This window comes from Dendrobates tinctorius, unplaced genomic scaffold (assembly GCF_039654945.1).
Source record: "Dendrobates tinctorius isolate UK_male_01 unplaced genomic scaffold, ASM3965494v1 ptg000083l, whole genome shotgun sequence".
NCBI lineage: Eukaryota > Metazoa > Chordata > Amphibia > Anura > Dendrobatidae > Dendrobates > Dendrobates tinctorius.
Window position 1 is genome coordinate 29,527,017 of NW_027361751.1, and position 16,614 is coordinate 29,543,630.

The 16,614-nt window shown below is 46.1% G+C and overlaps 1 protein-coding gene across 5 annotated transcripts in view; it reads right to left on the reverse strand.

Moving 5' to 3' along the window:
• KIF2A (kinesin family member 2A) overlaps positions 1 to 16,614 on the reverse strand; it is a 75,982-nt gene that overhangs the window by 15,320 nt on the left and 44,048 nt on the right. For all 5 annotated transcript variants that reach the window (XM_073584271.1, XM_073584269.1, XM_073584272.1 and 2 more), the window contains exons 12-15: positions 14,985 to 15,076; positions 8,799 to 8,941; positions 8,436 to 8,640; positions 5,364 to 5,474 (exon numbers count right to left, since the gene is read on the reverse strand). In XM_073584271.1, coding sequence (XP_073440372.1) covers positions 5,364 to 5,474; positions 8,436 to 8,640; positions 8,799 to 8,941; positions 14,985 to 15,076 — 551 coding nt within the window. The remainder of the gene's footprint in view (positions 1 to 5,363; positions 5,475 to 8,435; positions 8,641 to 8,798; positions 8,942 to 14,984; positions 15,077 to 16,614) is intronic.

Genomic DNA, 16,614 nt, shown 5'->3' on the forward strand with positions numbered 1-16,614 from the left:
GGACGGAGGCGAGGAGAGCAGCCTGGATGATGGAGGGGCCTTGTGAGCTGGAAGAAAAGCCAGACAGGGCCCGCTTCCTGGAACTCCTACCCAGTCTGTCCCTCTGTAGGTCGCGGTCAGGTGCGGATGACTCACCGTGAGAGGTGGTCGGAGCACAGGTGGCTGTAGATAGCTGAGGTAATCGTTCTAAGACCTAGACCAGGGACTGAGACACTTTAGTCAGGTCCGCGGCCGACTGAGATATTGCAACAGCCCACTCTGGGGGCGGGGGGGAGCTCTCATCCTGGGGTTCGGTGTGCTCCGGGGAGGCAGACATAGTAGAAGGACTGCAGGACGGGCAGAAAGTTGACGACTGACCAGATGTCCACTTCTTTTTACAGCACGCGCAGGCATAGTGAGTAGCGGTGGGCCTAGAATAGGGAGCCCTTGCAGGATCGGGCATATGTGGAGTCTGCGGCAGTATAGCAGAACGTATCTGGTGAAAGTACTGCAGGGAAGGGAGTGAGAACTGCCGAGGGGAGCCAATTAGAGCCCCAGGAAAAGCAGAGCCTACCGTAGCCTTATGCGCAGGAGAGCCGAGTAGATGTGTCCCCCAGCAGAGCTCCTTGTAAAGAGGAACATGAGATTCCAGCATAAGTGGGCAGAGCTTAGCAGGCGTGCAAGTGGGCGGAGCTTAGCGGCAAAGTGAAAGCAGTTCTGATAGGCTAGAAAGAAGCGCGAAAAGAGCGCGCGCAGAGCGGGGGGGCATGAGCCGATGACGCTGCCCGCCCGCAAACGAAAGTGAAAGTGCCAAACTGCCCGGAAACTGGCTTTCTGCCCCCGATGCCCGTGACGCCGCCGATAACAATAGGTACTGGCAGTAGCTGCGGGGGACCCTTGCTGAGCTCCCAGCTGCAGCCGGTGAACAAAGAACCTGGCGAGGAGCGGGCCTGGGAGAAGAAAGGGCACAAATTTTTTATTTATTTAGTTTTTTAAAAAAACGAGTGCGGGCATTGAGGGGTTAACAGCGGCGCCGATGGCTACTATGCGAAGGAGCAAGGGGCCGGTGGGGGCAGTCAGACCACTTACCTGACGCCCACTTCTTGAATGCGAAGAGGATGACGACAGGGGCCCCACGAATAGGGGAAAGGCCGCTGGGAAGGAAGATCCTCTATACCCACACTGCGTCCGAGCAGTGCAGAAGACGGCGTCAACCCCTTGCTAGAAGGGGGAAGGCCACCGCCGGTGACCACCGTCTTCCTCTCAGCCCTCTCCCGGGAGACGGGTGAGGAGGGGAATTGGCTAGGACCAGCCACCTGACATCAGCCATAGCACCCGAATGGTGATAGGGAAAGGGTCCTGCCTGCGGTACTGAGAGGTGCGATGTGGGCGACACCACATTGCTCGCTCAGCCGCCTGATATGGGAAGGCAGGGTGTGAAATTACATCCCGTTTCCCGACGCTGTATCTGGAAAACAAATGGAAAAGATTAATAACACAACTAAAACCTGTAAGGAAAAAAGGATAGTTAACTGCAGATCTGGGGAGATCCCGGTCCGCCTCCTAGAGACACTAAGCTCAAGCTGAGGTACTTCCTGCCTGTTGGTGGGTGTATACTGCCGGGGAGGAGCTAAGTTTTCTTATTTTGCATAGTGTCAGCCTCCTAGCAGCAGCAGCATACACCCATGGTAATCTGTGTCCCCCAATGAAGCGATAAAGAAAAAGAACACGCCCCCAGAATAGCTTAGAACTGGCTTTCTCCTATGTGAGACATGTAATGGCAGACAGTTTGATCCATGTGCTGAGCCGTACGTGATTACAACATGTTGGGAGCAGAGCAGAAATTACCAAAGCCTTCATCTTTCATCTCACAGCAGACACTGAGGGGGAAGAGGGGTACATGAGGGATGATAGCACTGTGAAAGGAGAACTGAAGCTGCAGAGGTATTTGTAATCAAAGCTCAGCTCTGGTGTACTGCCCCGTCCCCCACACTGGCTGCCATGACATGAAAGCTGAAATGTGTATGCTCAAGGAAGTTTGCAGTCACACATAGCTCTGAAGTTATATCAGTGAAAAGAAAAGACTGTTGATACATGTCTCACACAGGAGAAAGCCTGTTCAAAGCTATTGTGGAGGTGTGTTCTTTTTTTCCACTCTATATTACTGCCAACTTATGATTGGTCAACCTCATACAGGGAAAGTAGTAGACACCCATTGAGAAAAATCTTTGGTAATGCACAGCTTTGGCTTAACATAGATTATAGCCTAAACCAGGGGTGGGGATCCTTTTTTCTGCCAAGGGCCATTTGGAATTTCATAATAGCATTGGGGGCCGTTCAGGGGCCTGCAGTTGTGCCCGGTACAGCAGAGCTGTGTCTGTCCCCCTTACACTGTGACTACATGTAGGCCTGCCAGGTAGCCCGCCTGCTTTCTGCATGTTGTGATTACACTGCAGCCGCAAAGGAGGACGCAACACGCTCCGCTACCTCTGTGTGTGTACATGGGTGGTCTCCCCATCGCCGGGTGCTCAGCAGTGACAGGTACACCCCCATGTGGATGGAGTGGGGGCAGCTGTTCCGGTCATGGGTGGTTCCTGTGCAAGGAGTCCGGCGTCTCCCTGGTCCAGGCCCATCATCAGCACTACCTCCGCACCGCTCGTGTATAATACCCCCTTGTCTGTGACCCACTACCCACCCGGATTACAACTTGTCCCTCACCTGGAGCCACTCCGCAGGATTCTCCCCACTGAGCAGTGATGGAAAGAGCACGTCGGACATAATCCCCTGCTCATCGCTAAAGAATTAAAGGGCCGCGGTCAAAAAACGGGCAAAGAAACACTTTTCTCCATGAAAAAGATTAAGAACAGGTTGGTATAATGCAGGAAAGTAAAGTGATTGGACTGCAGATTTTTTCTGTTGAATCCCCCCTTCAGATTGTTCGGGAGATATGTAAGAAGGAATGTCAGGAAAAGAAAAGGTGAACACTACTGTGTCATGCTAACAGTAAGGCATCCAGAGACCATTCATGTGTGGGGCCATGTATCATCAAAAGGGAGTGAATTTAGCAATAAATAAGTTGTCCCAGATTAGAAAGCGATGAATAACAGCGCCACACCCTGTGCACAGGCCGTGTGTGGCATTACAGCTCAGCAACAGTCATGTCACTAGACCGGAGCTGTAGTAACAGACCCAACCTGTGGACAGGACTGGCGCTATGTGTTCCTTTATCTCCTAGAGACAGAGACAAACCCTTGACATGATCCAGAATAATACAGAACACAGGGACAGGCAGAAATAGCCAATATCTAAGTGTATAATGGCCACAGACCCAGGCTCAATGCCCTGTTTTGCTGTCAGTGAATGGAAACCTTGTTTCTATGCCAACTGCTGACAGGTGAGAGACGGGTACGTGTGCGGCTCCCTTTAATCCCCGGCGCCTGACCCGTCACTGACCATCGCTGCTATACAGGAGTCTGAGTCTCTATAGCGCACTAAACACATCCACTGTAAGCCAGTCTGTCCCCCGGGACTAGCACTGCCTGGCATTGAGGCTGCCCCCACAGGACTGGAATTTCCCTGACACAGTCACTGTCATGTCTCCCCAGTAATCAGCAGCCTCACCAGCCAACTTGCTCTGAGTCTGCAAACTTCTCCCTTCGCCGCAGCGCCAGCAGCCACTAGGACCTTGATGACATCACAGCCATATGACTAGTCACATGCGAGGGAGGAGTCAAGCTAGGGACTGTTGTTGTAGTAGGACCTGAATTAAAGGAGCCACGGCCAAAAAAACGAGCAAAGTGGCTGCGGGCCGCACCAGATGATATCCCGGCCCGAATTTTATTCAATTCTACAGCTACTATTCCCTGATTGGGGCTTGTTAATCTGGCCACAACTGGGGAAAAGTCCTGGTTAATAGTCTGTCAGATCGGTAAACCACAATTCTATACTCACAGAATAATTGCTAATACAGTAGTTCTGTGAGCATAGACTCCAAAAGACATACTGATAAGAAATCTAGGATTGCGAGTCCCAATGGGAACAGTGATTAAGTCAGCCAGTAAAATAGACTATCTTGCGCAAATAAACTTCCATGTTATCGGCAGCACATCCTTTGCTTACACAAGACAACGTGCTACTGAAAGTGATGATTTTTTTAGCCTACATTTTAATTATTTGCTAGAAGTGTTCTGGCCTGTTCAAAAAGGCAGATAGCCGTTTGTCAGAAAAAGGGAATTTCTAGGAAAGCTCATTCCACAATTAGAGGCCCGTCTAAATACGGCATAATATACTTTGTTTTAATTTATCAAATTCAGGATCTCAGTTTAAAGTCAGTGAAGGGGGGGTGACGTAGCGAAAGGGGGGTGTGACGTAGCGAAGGGGGGGGGGTGACGTAGCGAAGGGGGGGGTGACGTAGCGAAGGGGGAGTGTGACGTAGCGAAGGGGGAGTGTGACGTAGCGAAGGGGGAGTGTGACGTAGCGAAGGGGGAGTGTGACGTAGCGAAGGGGGGGTGTGACGTAGCGAAGGGGGGGTGTGACGTAGCGAAGGGGGGGTGTGACGTAGCGAAGGGGGGGTGTGACGTAGCGAAGGGGGGGTGTGACGTAGCGAAGGGGGGGTGTGACGTAGCGAAGGGGGGGGCGACGTAGCGAAGGGGGGGCGACGTAGCGAAGGGGGGGCGACGTAGCGAAGGGGGGGCGACGTAGCGAAGGGGGGGCGACGTAGCGAAGGGGGGGCGACGTAGCGAAGGGGGGGCGACGTAGCGAAGGGGGGCGACGTAGTGAAGGCATAGTCAAGGTATAATGTTATTCTGCAGATGTATGCTGCCTAGGAAAGGGTTAACTCAATCAGTACATACAGGCATCCTCTGCGGGCCACTCTGTAAAGAATGGTAGCAAACTCTCCTGTAAAAAGTATTAGGGTAATTGCACAGTTTCACAAGGCTGTTTCTTCAGTATAGATTTGTGTGCAGAAAATCCGCAACATAATACAAGCCCAGGAACATAAATGAGACATTTCATTTTCCGCATGTAAATTAACCTGTGATGTGAATTTTAATAATGCAGATTTTCATTGCAGATATCACCCTTTACAATGTTTTACCACGCAGCCTTAGCATGTAACGTGGATTTTAGTGGAGTTTTTGGTGCGAAAAATCCACAGCAAATAGTTTACATGCATATCTTTAGATGTGTATGGGGTGCAGGTAATTAAGTATATTCTCATTCACTGATAGCGAGCAGATCTTTATAATGGGAAGAAAATTAAAACAAAAAAAAATAAAAAATCTTGGAAAAATATGATTCATCCAGTGTTTTATTCCATTATAAAAAAAAGAACACAACTCCTGCCTCTGTTAGAGGTTCCTGCAATCAGAGCTGAGGCTTACCATGCAGGTACGAGAGTTTTCACCAATGAAGGAGTCCCGCAGAACTTGGGTCAGTTTACTAGCCCTGAATGGCGTATGAGGCTTGTTCCGACCCAAGGCTCGAATGCATTCCTGAAGACAAAGAAGAAGCAGATCATCTATGGAGAAACAAATCCAGCATTTTGGGGATAATTGATTACAAACACTTTTCAAGATGAAACAGTAATGCATCACTGTAATGTTAGACTTAATATATTAATTGCTAACTCCGTGGAGACACGGACATTTTTTGCTTCCTTGCTCTGTTTCTTTTCCTCCTCTTTTTTAAAAGCCACAAATAATAAAGTATCTTAACTACAACTTAAACCACACAAAACAACAAAAAAAAAATAAAAATAAGAGAGAAAAAAAAAGAAGGGAAATTTTGACATTTCACACAAAACCCCAAAGGTGGGCCGGACAAAATTGTTGGCACCTTTACAAAATTGTGGGTAAACAACTTTGTTTAAAGCAAGTGAAGCTTGTTCAAACTCACCTGTGGCAAGTAACTGGTGTGGGTAGTTTGAAAATCACACCTGAAACCAGATAAAATGGGGTTGACCTTGCGTGCCTGTGTGTGCCACACTAAGCATGGAAAACAAAAAGAGGAGATGAGAACTGTCTAGGGACTTGAAAGCCAAAATTGTTAAACAATAGCTACTATTTCAAGGTATAAGTCCACCTCCAGAGATCTTGATGCTCCTTTGTGCACGGTGCCAAACATAATCAAGAAATTTACAACCCATGGCACTATAGCTTATCTACCTGGAAAGCCGAGACAAATTAATGAAAGGTTTGCAACGCAGTATAGTCCGGATGGTGGATAAGCAGCCCCAATCAAGTTTCAAAGAAATTCAAGCTGTCCTGCAGGCTCAGGGTGCATCAGTGTCAATGCAAACTATGCAGGGACATCTGAATGAAATAAAACTCTATGGCAGGAGACCAAAGAGTACCCCACTGCTGACACAGACATAAAAACCTAGACTGCAGTTTGCCAAAATGTATATAAGCCAAAATCCTTCTGGGAAAGCGTCTTGTGGACAGATGAGACAAATATAGAGCTTTGTAGTAAAGCACATAATTCTACTGTTTATAAAAATGGAATGAGGCCTACAAAGAAAACAACAGTACCTACAGTCAAATATGGTGGAGGTTGAAAGATGTTTTAGGGCAGTTTTGCTGCTTCTGGCACTGGTTGTCTTGACTGTGTGCAAGGCATCATGAAATCTGAAGATTACCACTGGATTTTGGGTTGCAACGTAGTCCCTAGTGTAAGAAAGCTGGGTTTGCGTCCTAGGTCATGGGTCTTCCATCAGGACAATGAATCCAAACATACTTCAAGAACCATCCAGAAATGGATGGAAACAAAGCACTGGAGAGTTTTGACGTGGCCAGCAATGAGTCTGGAACTTAAATACCATTGAACACTTGTGGAGAGATCTTAATATTTCAGTTGAGAGAAGGCACCCTTCAAATATAAGAGACCTGAAGCAGTTTGCAAAAAAAGAGTGGTCCAAAATTCCAGTTGGCTTTTTGACGGCCAGAGGAAGAGGATCATTGTTCGGCTCATCTTTGGGGTTTTGTGTGAAATGATTTCAAGGGTGTCACTTTTGTCCATTTGCCCCATTTTTTTTTTATGGTGTCCACTGAAGGGATTAACTAGTTTGACAGGTTTTTTTTTTAGATCAGGTCGTTAAGGACGCGGCAATACCAAGTGTAAAAAGGTATTTACTATATAATCGTCTAATTCTGTCTGTCTGTAACGGAAATCCGGCGTCGCTGATTTGTCGCGGTTGGCCAGGCGCGACCAATCAGTGACAAGTGCTGTCCGGCCGCGAATTGGCTCGGAATTCGAACGACGCACGCCACTGCTACTGTCGGGAGATCTGCAGCGTCATCTCCTGCCGCACGGAGGTCAGCGGCGACGCAGCCGGGAGATGACCGGCACTAGCCGGTTACCCAGGGTCTGGAGAGGAGACTGTCCTCCAGGCCCTGGGTACCATAAACCTGTAAAAAATAAAATTAAAATAAAAAATAGTGATATACTCACCTTCCGACGGTCCCCGGACTCTTTCCCTCCTCTCACCAAACGCCCAGCATCTTCCGGTCCCAGTAATACTTTGCGCAAAAGACCGCTGATGACGTCGCGCTCTCGCGAGAGTGACATCATCTACGGTCCTTCGCGCTAAGCATTACTGGGACCGGAAGATGCCGGGAGCATGGAGAGGAGATCGGTGGCCGTCGGAAGGTGAGAATAACCTTTAATTTTTTTTCTAGAATACCCGGATGCGTTAGAATCGGGCCACCATCTAGTGTATAATGCGGGTATAATATATATATTATATACACACACATACACATTATATATATATATATATATATATATATATATATATATATATATATATATATATATTATTTATTTTATTTATTTTATTTTTTTAATATTTTTCAATTTTTACTCTCTTACTTAGTCCCTCTATGGGACTTTAACTTTTATTACTCTGACTTCTGGTATAATGCATTGCAATGCATTATACATGTCAGTATTACACTAACAGAAGCCTCTTAGACCATGCTTCTGGCATGGTCTAAGCAAGTCACCATCGCTGGCAGACCTGGAGGTCGACATGACAACCTCAGATTGCTATGATGTCCATTGGGCTCTCACGATTACGTTGCAGGGGCGCTGATGGGATGGGAGAGTGAGCATGCACTGCTCCTGGACAACCTTACCTGACCATGATAAAGGCACTTTATGGGTCAATTATTTTTTTTTATACATTTTCATAGATCAGACTTTTACAGACACTGATACTTTGTTTTTATCAGCTATTTATTTTTAAAAGGGGAGTAAAAGGGGCAATTCTAATTTTTTTTTTAAATGCTAAAAGATTATTTTCCTTTACTTTACACAGTATTTTCTTTAGTCCAAATATGGGACTTTATCCTAGCTGGCCGGGCTTCAAAAGAGAACCAAGATGGCAGAAGCTAGTTCCAATCATAGTAGGTTTTTTTGACACTACAATCTGCCTTTCAGCGCAAAAAACCCACCTTTAGTGCTAATAAACTCTTGTTAATCTCGGCCCCTTCGAGTCGTGTCTGTCTGTCTGCGCTCGACGTGTCGGCGCCTCTTTCATTTCCAGCCAAATCAATCAGAGAAAATTTACCATGGAGTTTCCCTTTCCGTCGCAGAATTATCTGGAACACAGCATGACTTCTAGAAGAGTGAGCGTTAGCCGAGGTCTGACCGGACGTCCTAAAGTAGGTGGAAAAAAACACAAAAAACTAGTCACTTCTGTTGTATGAGAATATGTCCGTCCTTATAATAGTAGGAAGTATGCCGCATCAAAAAACCAAATCTACATAGTAGTAAGGACTAATAAATGCATAAAGCAGTCTCATCGCGAATCATACCTGCAGCTGTTGCCGATCTCGATGAGTTTCAGAACATCTTCTACACATTTCACTTCTCTTTCTTGTAGGCCGACCACCTGAACTTGCTGCTTGCCATCTTCTAAGACCCTCAATTTGGTTTTCCGGTTGAGTAAGTCAAAAACCTTAAAACAAAGAACACATCCTCGATAATGTATCTCCTATTCCTGGGTCAGAGGACTGACCATAGATAGCCTCAAGTGATTGCGAGACACAAGAAAATGGGAAACATGGAACCAGCCAATTGAGGAAGTCTACTCCGCCATCTCTACGAGGAGAACTGGAGTCGCTGTGTCCTGGTGATCAGTGGCATCTTGGACCTACAATTTATTAATAGTGGGAAAGTGGCCTTTGCCTGCTACCCAAGGTCATGGATTCATCGCTTACCCCACTGCCAGTGAAATTATACTAAAAGGTCCATGTCGCCTCTCTTCTCTACCATCAGTAGTCAGGCTCCTCTGTCTTAGGTCGGAATTCAGACGTCCGTGTAACACAGTCATGAACATGAGGGGCTCATATATCCCTATGAGGCTGTCAGAGTTGGGGTCAGGAGAGGCGCGATGAGTCCGTGCATATCGGTCCATGCACAGGTTGTGTTACACAGATGTGCGGGTGAAGCTTTCATGTTTACATACATGGAAGATTATTTGTGTTGAAAAATGTGCCAAAGCGGAGAAGATAATCTATGCAGATATGGCAGGTGAACCCTCAGATTTATGCTGCAGGGTGGCAGGTTTCTGTGTCATGAATCGACAAGCAAAGTAAACCATGTATGGCTAGCTGACCCGCTTTGTGTGTATAATCCACATCAATAAGGGACAGGTCATTACATTTTTACTGCAGTGTATAATTTAGATCCCATGATGGCTGAATAGGAACCGTTCAGATCAATGGAAGGTGTCGAATAGCTGGACATTTCTGTGTGGGAACTATATAAACGTACTCTTAGAGGCCAATTCATCTTTTACTTTGTGCTTGTTTTCTGTAATAAAATGTGCATGATTTTTGGTTACATGGATTATTTTCTACCTTTTTTTTTTTTAAACATTTTTGTGCAGTTAAAAACTAACACAATATTTTAACCCCTTTCCGACATCAGGCGTATATTTACGCCTATGTCGGACTCCCTCCCTTTGATGTGGGCTCCGGTGCTGAGCCCACAGCTTTACCAGGACATACCAACTGTTTCGAGAAGCTGACATGTGCTTGCAACAGCTGGGAGTGGAATCGCGATTCACCCATGGCTATTACCTAGTTAAATGCCGCTGTCAAAACGCTGACAGTGACAATTAAATGGCGCTTCCGGCCATCGGGCCAGAAATACATACACCGGTGACCCGTGTCACGTGATCACGGGTCACCGGTGTGTCGGCATGACAACCCGAGGTCTCCTGGAGACCTCTATGGTTGTCAGTGCCGGATTGCCATGAGCGCTACCCAGTGGTCAGCGCTCATAGCAAGTCAGTAATTCTGCTACATAGAAGCTACATAGTGGCGATTTGACAATCGTCTCTATGTAGCAGAGCCGATCGGGTTATGGCAGCTTCTAGTCTCCTATGGAGCCTATTGCAGCTTGAAGCATGCCAAAAGTAAATAAAAAAAAAAAGTTTAAAAATATAAAAAAAATATGAAAGTTCAAATCACCCCCTTTTCGCCCCATTCAAAATAAAATAAAAATAAAAATCACACATATTAGGTATCGCAGTGTTCAGTATTACCCGATCAATAAAAAAAAAAGTATTAACCCGATCGCTAAACAGCGTGGCGAGAAAAAAGTCAAAACGCCAGAATTACTACTTTTGGTCGCCGCAACATTGCACTAAAATGCAATAACGGGCGAATAAAAGATCGTATCTGCACCAAAATTGTATCATTAAAATTGTCAGCTCGGCAAAAAATGAGCCCTCACCCAGCCCCTGAGCCAGAAAAATGGAGACGCTACGGGTATCGGAAAATGGCGCAATTTTTTTTTTTTTTTTTTTTTTTTTTTTTATAGCAAAGTTTGGAATTTTGTTTTCACCACTTAGATAAAAAAAGAACCTAGACATGTTTGGAGTCTATGAAATTGTAATGACCTGAAGAATCATAATGGCAGATCAGTTTTAGCATTTAGTGAACCTAGTAAAAAAAAAAAAAAAAAAAAAAAAAAAAAAAAAGCCTAAAATAAAACAAGTGTGGGATTGCACTTTTCTTGCAAGTTCACAGCAGCACTTGGAATTTTTTTTCCATTTTGTAGTACACAACATGGTAAAACCAATGGAGTCGTTCAAAAGTACAACTCGTCCAAAAAAAAATAAGCCTTCGCATGGCCATATTGACGGAAAAATAGGGATTTCTGTGTACTCACCGTAAAATCCTTTTCTCCGAACCATTCATTGGGGGACACAGACAGTGGGGTGTTATGCTGCTTTACACTAGGACGACACTAAGTAAATCAGAAAAAAAGTTAACTCCTCCCATGCACTATACACCCTCTCGCTGGATGAGATATCTCCAGTTCGGTGAAAAAAGCAGTAGGCACTTAAACAGTCAACAATAACCATAACTATGGGAAAACCTAAGAATGCTACAAATGTGCCAGTAGGCTAAACAGGGCGGGTGCTGTGTCCCCCAATGAATGGCTCGGAGAAAAGGATTACGGTAACACCACTACTCCCCGAGAGTGGAGAATGGCCATGACAGCCGCCATGACCTTGGTAAAGACCTTGGGGGTGGTGGCGAGTCCGAAGGGCAAGGCAACGAACTGGAAGTGTTCCTCGTGAATTGCAAGACGCAGGAACTGCTGGTGGGACAGACAGATCGGAATGTGAAGGTAAGCGTCCTTGATGTCAATGGATGCTAGGAACTCTCCTTTCTCCATGGAAGCGGCAACTGATCGGAGAGATTCCATTCGGAATCGCCGTACCCTGACAAACTGATTTAACAGTTTGAGATTCAGAATGGGTCGCATCGTCCCGCCCTTCTTTGGAACCACAAAAAGGTCTGAATAAAATCCTCTGAATCTTTCGTGATAAGGGACCGGAATGATGACTCCGTCCCTTAGGAGAGCCTGAACAGCCCGAAGGAAGGCTCTTGTCTCTTTCTTGGGGGGAGAAGAGGGGAAAAACCGAGTTGGAAGGGGAGAATAAAATTTTATCTTGTATCTGGAGGACACCAGCTCCCTGACCCACTTGTCCTGGACCACCGCGAGCCAGGTGTGGCTGAAGGAAAGTAGGCAACCGCCTACTTTGTCGGTGTCCACTGGATACCGTAACAAGTCATTGGGTAGATCTATGAGATCTGGCTCCCCTAGATCCAGAAGCCCTAGGCATGGGTTTCCAAGAACGGTTAGGTCCGTATGAGACCTGGGAGCCTCTGTCTCCCCGTGGGGACCGAACTGATCCGGAAGAGAAGGTAGAGGAGGACCAACCGGAGTTGTTGCGAAAAGATCGAAAACACGCCGGCTGTTGGTTGCGAAACGGCCGAACAGCCTTTTGTTGACAAAGGAATTTACTTTTTTCCCTCGGTAGCATCAGAAATGAGCTAGTCCAGTTTCTCTCCAAAAAGACGACCCGTTTGAAAGGGGAGAGAAGTCAACGATCTTTTAGATGTGGCATCCGCCCGCCAGTCGCGGAGCCATATGGATCTTCTAATGGAGATCGCATTAGCGGCAGTTTGAGCAGCGCAATTGGCATCAAAAGAGGCATCCACTACAAAGTCCGCTGCGTGAATTATCTGCCTGGCGACAGTGGTTGCCTCCGGAGGAAGATTGGTGCCCTGGAAGGAAGTAATCAAGACTTCTGCCCAAGCGGCCATTGCCTTAGTGACCCAAACTGCCGCGAAAGATGGAAAAAGCGCTGCTCCTTAAGCGTCAAAAACTGAACGGGCAAGGTAGTCAATCTGACGATCGGAGGGGTTTCTGATTGAGGAACCCTCAGAAACGGATAGGAGAGTTTTTGAAGCAAGACGCGATACAGGAGGGTCCACCGGAGGGGACTAACCAATCCTTCATTAGGTTTGGATCAAAAGGGTATTTAGCCTGAGTAGACTTTTGCCCTGTGAATTGCTTATGTGGACGATCCCTATGTTTCTGGACAATTTCCTTAAAGTCCGGATGGCTGGTAAATAACCTGCGCACACGCTTGGTTTTCTTAAGTGAGATAGGATGTGCTGGAGCGGGAACATTATCCTCATCCAACTTCAGAATCCTGTTGACTGATTCTATAAGAGAATCAAGCGACTCTTGATCAGTTGGGGGATTCTGAGGGGCTGACGTGTCAGATGTGAACCTCAGGAGAGGGAGAGCAAGAGACAGGAGTCGCCGATGCTGAGGCGCGACCGAGACTAGGGGACGTGTCATAGGTCCGTTTTCTAGAGACCTGACCATCGCTTGAACGAGTACGGCCCCTGCTGGTGGACGGTTCCCGGCCGACACCAGAGCCCTCCTCGGGAGGTAAGGACGCTTTCTGACTTCTAGAGTCCTCCCGGAGAATATAGCCTGTGTCAGGGACTCCACCGACCGTGACAGGGACACAGCCCACTCAGGGGTACTAAACGCAGAAGGCCTGACACCAGCGGCGGCGAGGGGCGTTTGAGCGCAGGTCGGGGCGCAGGCCGTGAATAACGGATTAGTCTGTGCACTGGGTAAAGCAGACTTGCAAGTGCTACACACGGTAAAAAACGCAGTGGGCTTCTTAGCAGCCCGTTTAGCCTCCTTAGATTGAGACATAGCGCTCCTGAAAGGGTTAACGGCAGAGTCTGTCTGCAGCTGCAGGGAATGTGCCGGGAAGGGGTTAAGCTTTAATCTGAGGGCAGATGCAGCTTACCCATGGTCCTGTGCTGTGTCCCCCGGGAGGAATAACAGTGGCTCTGTGCTGACACCCGGTATCCGGCAGCGTGCAGGCCTCACAGCTCGTATCCAGAGCAGGCTGAGGTGAAAGACATGGTCCCCGAGATTAGGATTGCGCGTCTCGTAAGTAATGAGAGGCGCCAAGAGGAGGGGGCGGCGACGTTAGCGTGGGCGGCGCTATTTAAATTGCGGCCTAGTAGGCCGGAAAAAGCTGGGGACTAAATTTTCGGCCTAGTGCTCGGCAGGCCATGCTGTCCAGGGCCATCCATGCAAGTCTTCTCATCCTCCTGGCTGATGAAGCAGAGCTGGAGGAGTTCGTAAAGGGGTATGCTTAATCGAACCTCCCTATGGCAGGGGGATGGAGAGCTATAGAGCTATGGTGCTGATTCAGAGCATTCATAAGCGCTGTTCCAGTCTTCTCCATTGCACTCCATGCGCTTGCCCTCGTATCCGTGGAATACCGGGCCCGTAAAGATCATCGCCATCATTGCCAGAGGAATCAGCCCCGTACGTTGCAGGAACGTGTACGGGGAGGTATACTCCGCGTGCTTGCCTGTTGTTGGTTCGGGGGAGAGCGGGCCATAGAAAGGAACCATCGCCCCCCTTCACTACATTAATTAAAAAATAAAAATTTACAGAAAATTCAAAAATAAAATAAAAACAGTGGGGTCTGAAACCAGACCCAAGTGCCTCCCTCCTACCTACACTAAGCAAAGAACTGGAGATAGCTCATCTAGCGAGAGGGTGTCCTCCTAGTGGCACTGTCTCTGTGTCCCCCAATGAGGCGTAGGAGAAATAAAAAAGAGTTATGGCTCTGGGAAGGAGGGGAGCGAAAAACGAAAATGCAAAACTGAAAAAAGCTTTGGGGGTTAAGGAGTTAAAGCTTATCAAAATGTTTGCATGTCTTTCATCACAATAACCACCCCACACACACAAACTAAAAAAAACACGCTCCCTAGTCTCTAAAAAGAAACATCCTAAAATTAAAGAACAAAAAAATAAAATAATAAAGTGTTCAAAACCATATAAATAATGAATTGGGGCCTTGATCTGTCAGTAGGTTTTTTCATGTAATCCAAGGGCAGCTTGATGTAGGGGCAGAGACCCCTATTCCAGCAATGTGTCACTTAGTTTACTGGGTGCAGCAGTAGTGATAAAATCTGTTTTCTCTGCTGCAAATCTAGCAGTGCTCTGAAAGCTGAGCTCTGTATAACCCCGCCCACACCACTGAGAGGCAGCTTTCAGTGCACACTGTGCAAAAATATTTCCTATCAGAACATATAAAAAGCAAATTAAAGGGTCGTTACATCCAAAGTGCTTTGCAATCATTAAACACTTACTTTACCACTGTAGATTTCAAAAAACGTAGCGTATACTTGAAGTTCCAGCTTCTTATAATTTGGTTTCTTTAGCATTTGAAATACATCTCTTGCTGCATGAGAAAAAAAAAAAAAAATCAGATTAAAAACCTCAGAAAATCCATTAACGATAAAGATATGGACTGGGATGAAAGATGGAAGGAGCATCACATAATGACACAGCTACACATACTAACGGTGACACCTGCTAATGCCGGCATACAGGGAAAAGTGAGCAGCAGAATGGAGATGTCCTTAAAGTCCTGCCCGAACCTCGATCACTATCAATCACATCCTGGATGCACAATGGCAGCAGAACACTGGGATGTTTCAGAGACCATAGGGATGGATGTGACTAGTCCGCTGCGGCAGGATTCTCCCTGCACTACAATTTTCAAACAATGTTTTCTCTGAAAAGCTTAAAAATTTTGGCCGAAAAAAAAAAAAACATGGCTGCAATCGTGCTGGCAGGCTCTGACTAGTGCTGCCCGTGATTTGGGCAACATGATTCACAGTGACAGATTCTCTTTAACGTGCATAATCCTGCATATATTATGAACCAATGGCTCTTTATACCAGGGAATCTTGTAGGAGAATTTACTATGAGGCCAATTCCATAAGTGACAGAAGTCTCCCCTTACTGCTTGTGAAGTCAGGGACTATTTTCACTAATGATGTTCACATGCAAGTGCAGTCAGATAGTAGATCTGTCTTTCCCCGGGACTCAACACTAACCCATTAAAGTCAAAAGGCTCATTCACTATTTTCTATATGGAATGTCAATGTGTTCGGAGAAAAATTGCAGATGGCACTAGTCTAATTCTTGGACAATATAACCCAAGGAAGGAGGGAAATATCCGCAAATAGGAGTTCAAAAACGAATGAGGAAATCGACAAGACGAGAACTCCTCCAAAAACGAAGTATAAACAACAAATCGCTCACATAAAACACAGAGATGCAATGCTGAGAATGAACAGGTGGTAACTTTACATGTAAAATCATTGGCACATTTATGTAGAATAATCATTCTCTAGCTGTAAATCTCTCCCTTTAGCTAATTATAAATGCAAATAAATACAAAATAAATTTAATATTTTCCACTGCTTGGATGCAGGAATCAGAAAATCCATATATGTTTAGAAAGGAAGCATTTCGGAGGAAGCCAAAAGGCGAAACGCGCGTCGGGGGACTGGTGGGAAATATTTTCTTAGTTTGATATGTTATCTTTACCCATTCTTGTTAGCCACATTAATTCTTTAACGCATGCAATTCATTTTTTGCAACAAGTGCAGCGATACATGAGCCTCCTCAATAGTACTTCCATTAGGTATTGTAAACCGTATATATGTTTTTGCATCTTCCACACTGGGCTATTTATTTATTTTCGCATGTTATATATCTAAGGCCTCTAGCATTTTATCTTACAATTAGTGCCTTATATATCATTGTCCAGCAGGTGGCGCTGCTGATTCATATAGCGATACCATCTTTGCTTGGTTTATACAATCACAATTACTTAATAAAGCCTTTCTGAACATACGGAATCTCTGTTTCTACATCCAAACAGTGGAAAATATTTATTAATTTTATTTTGTATATATTTGCATGTAT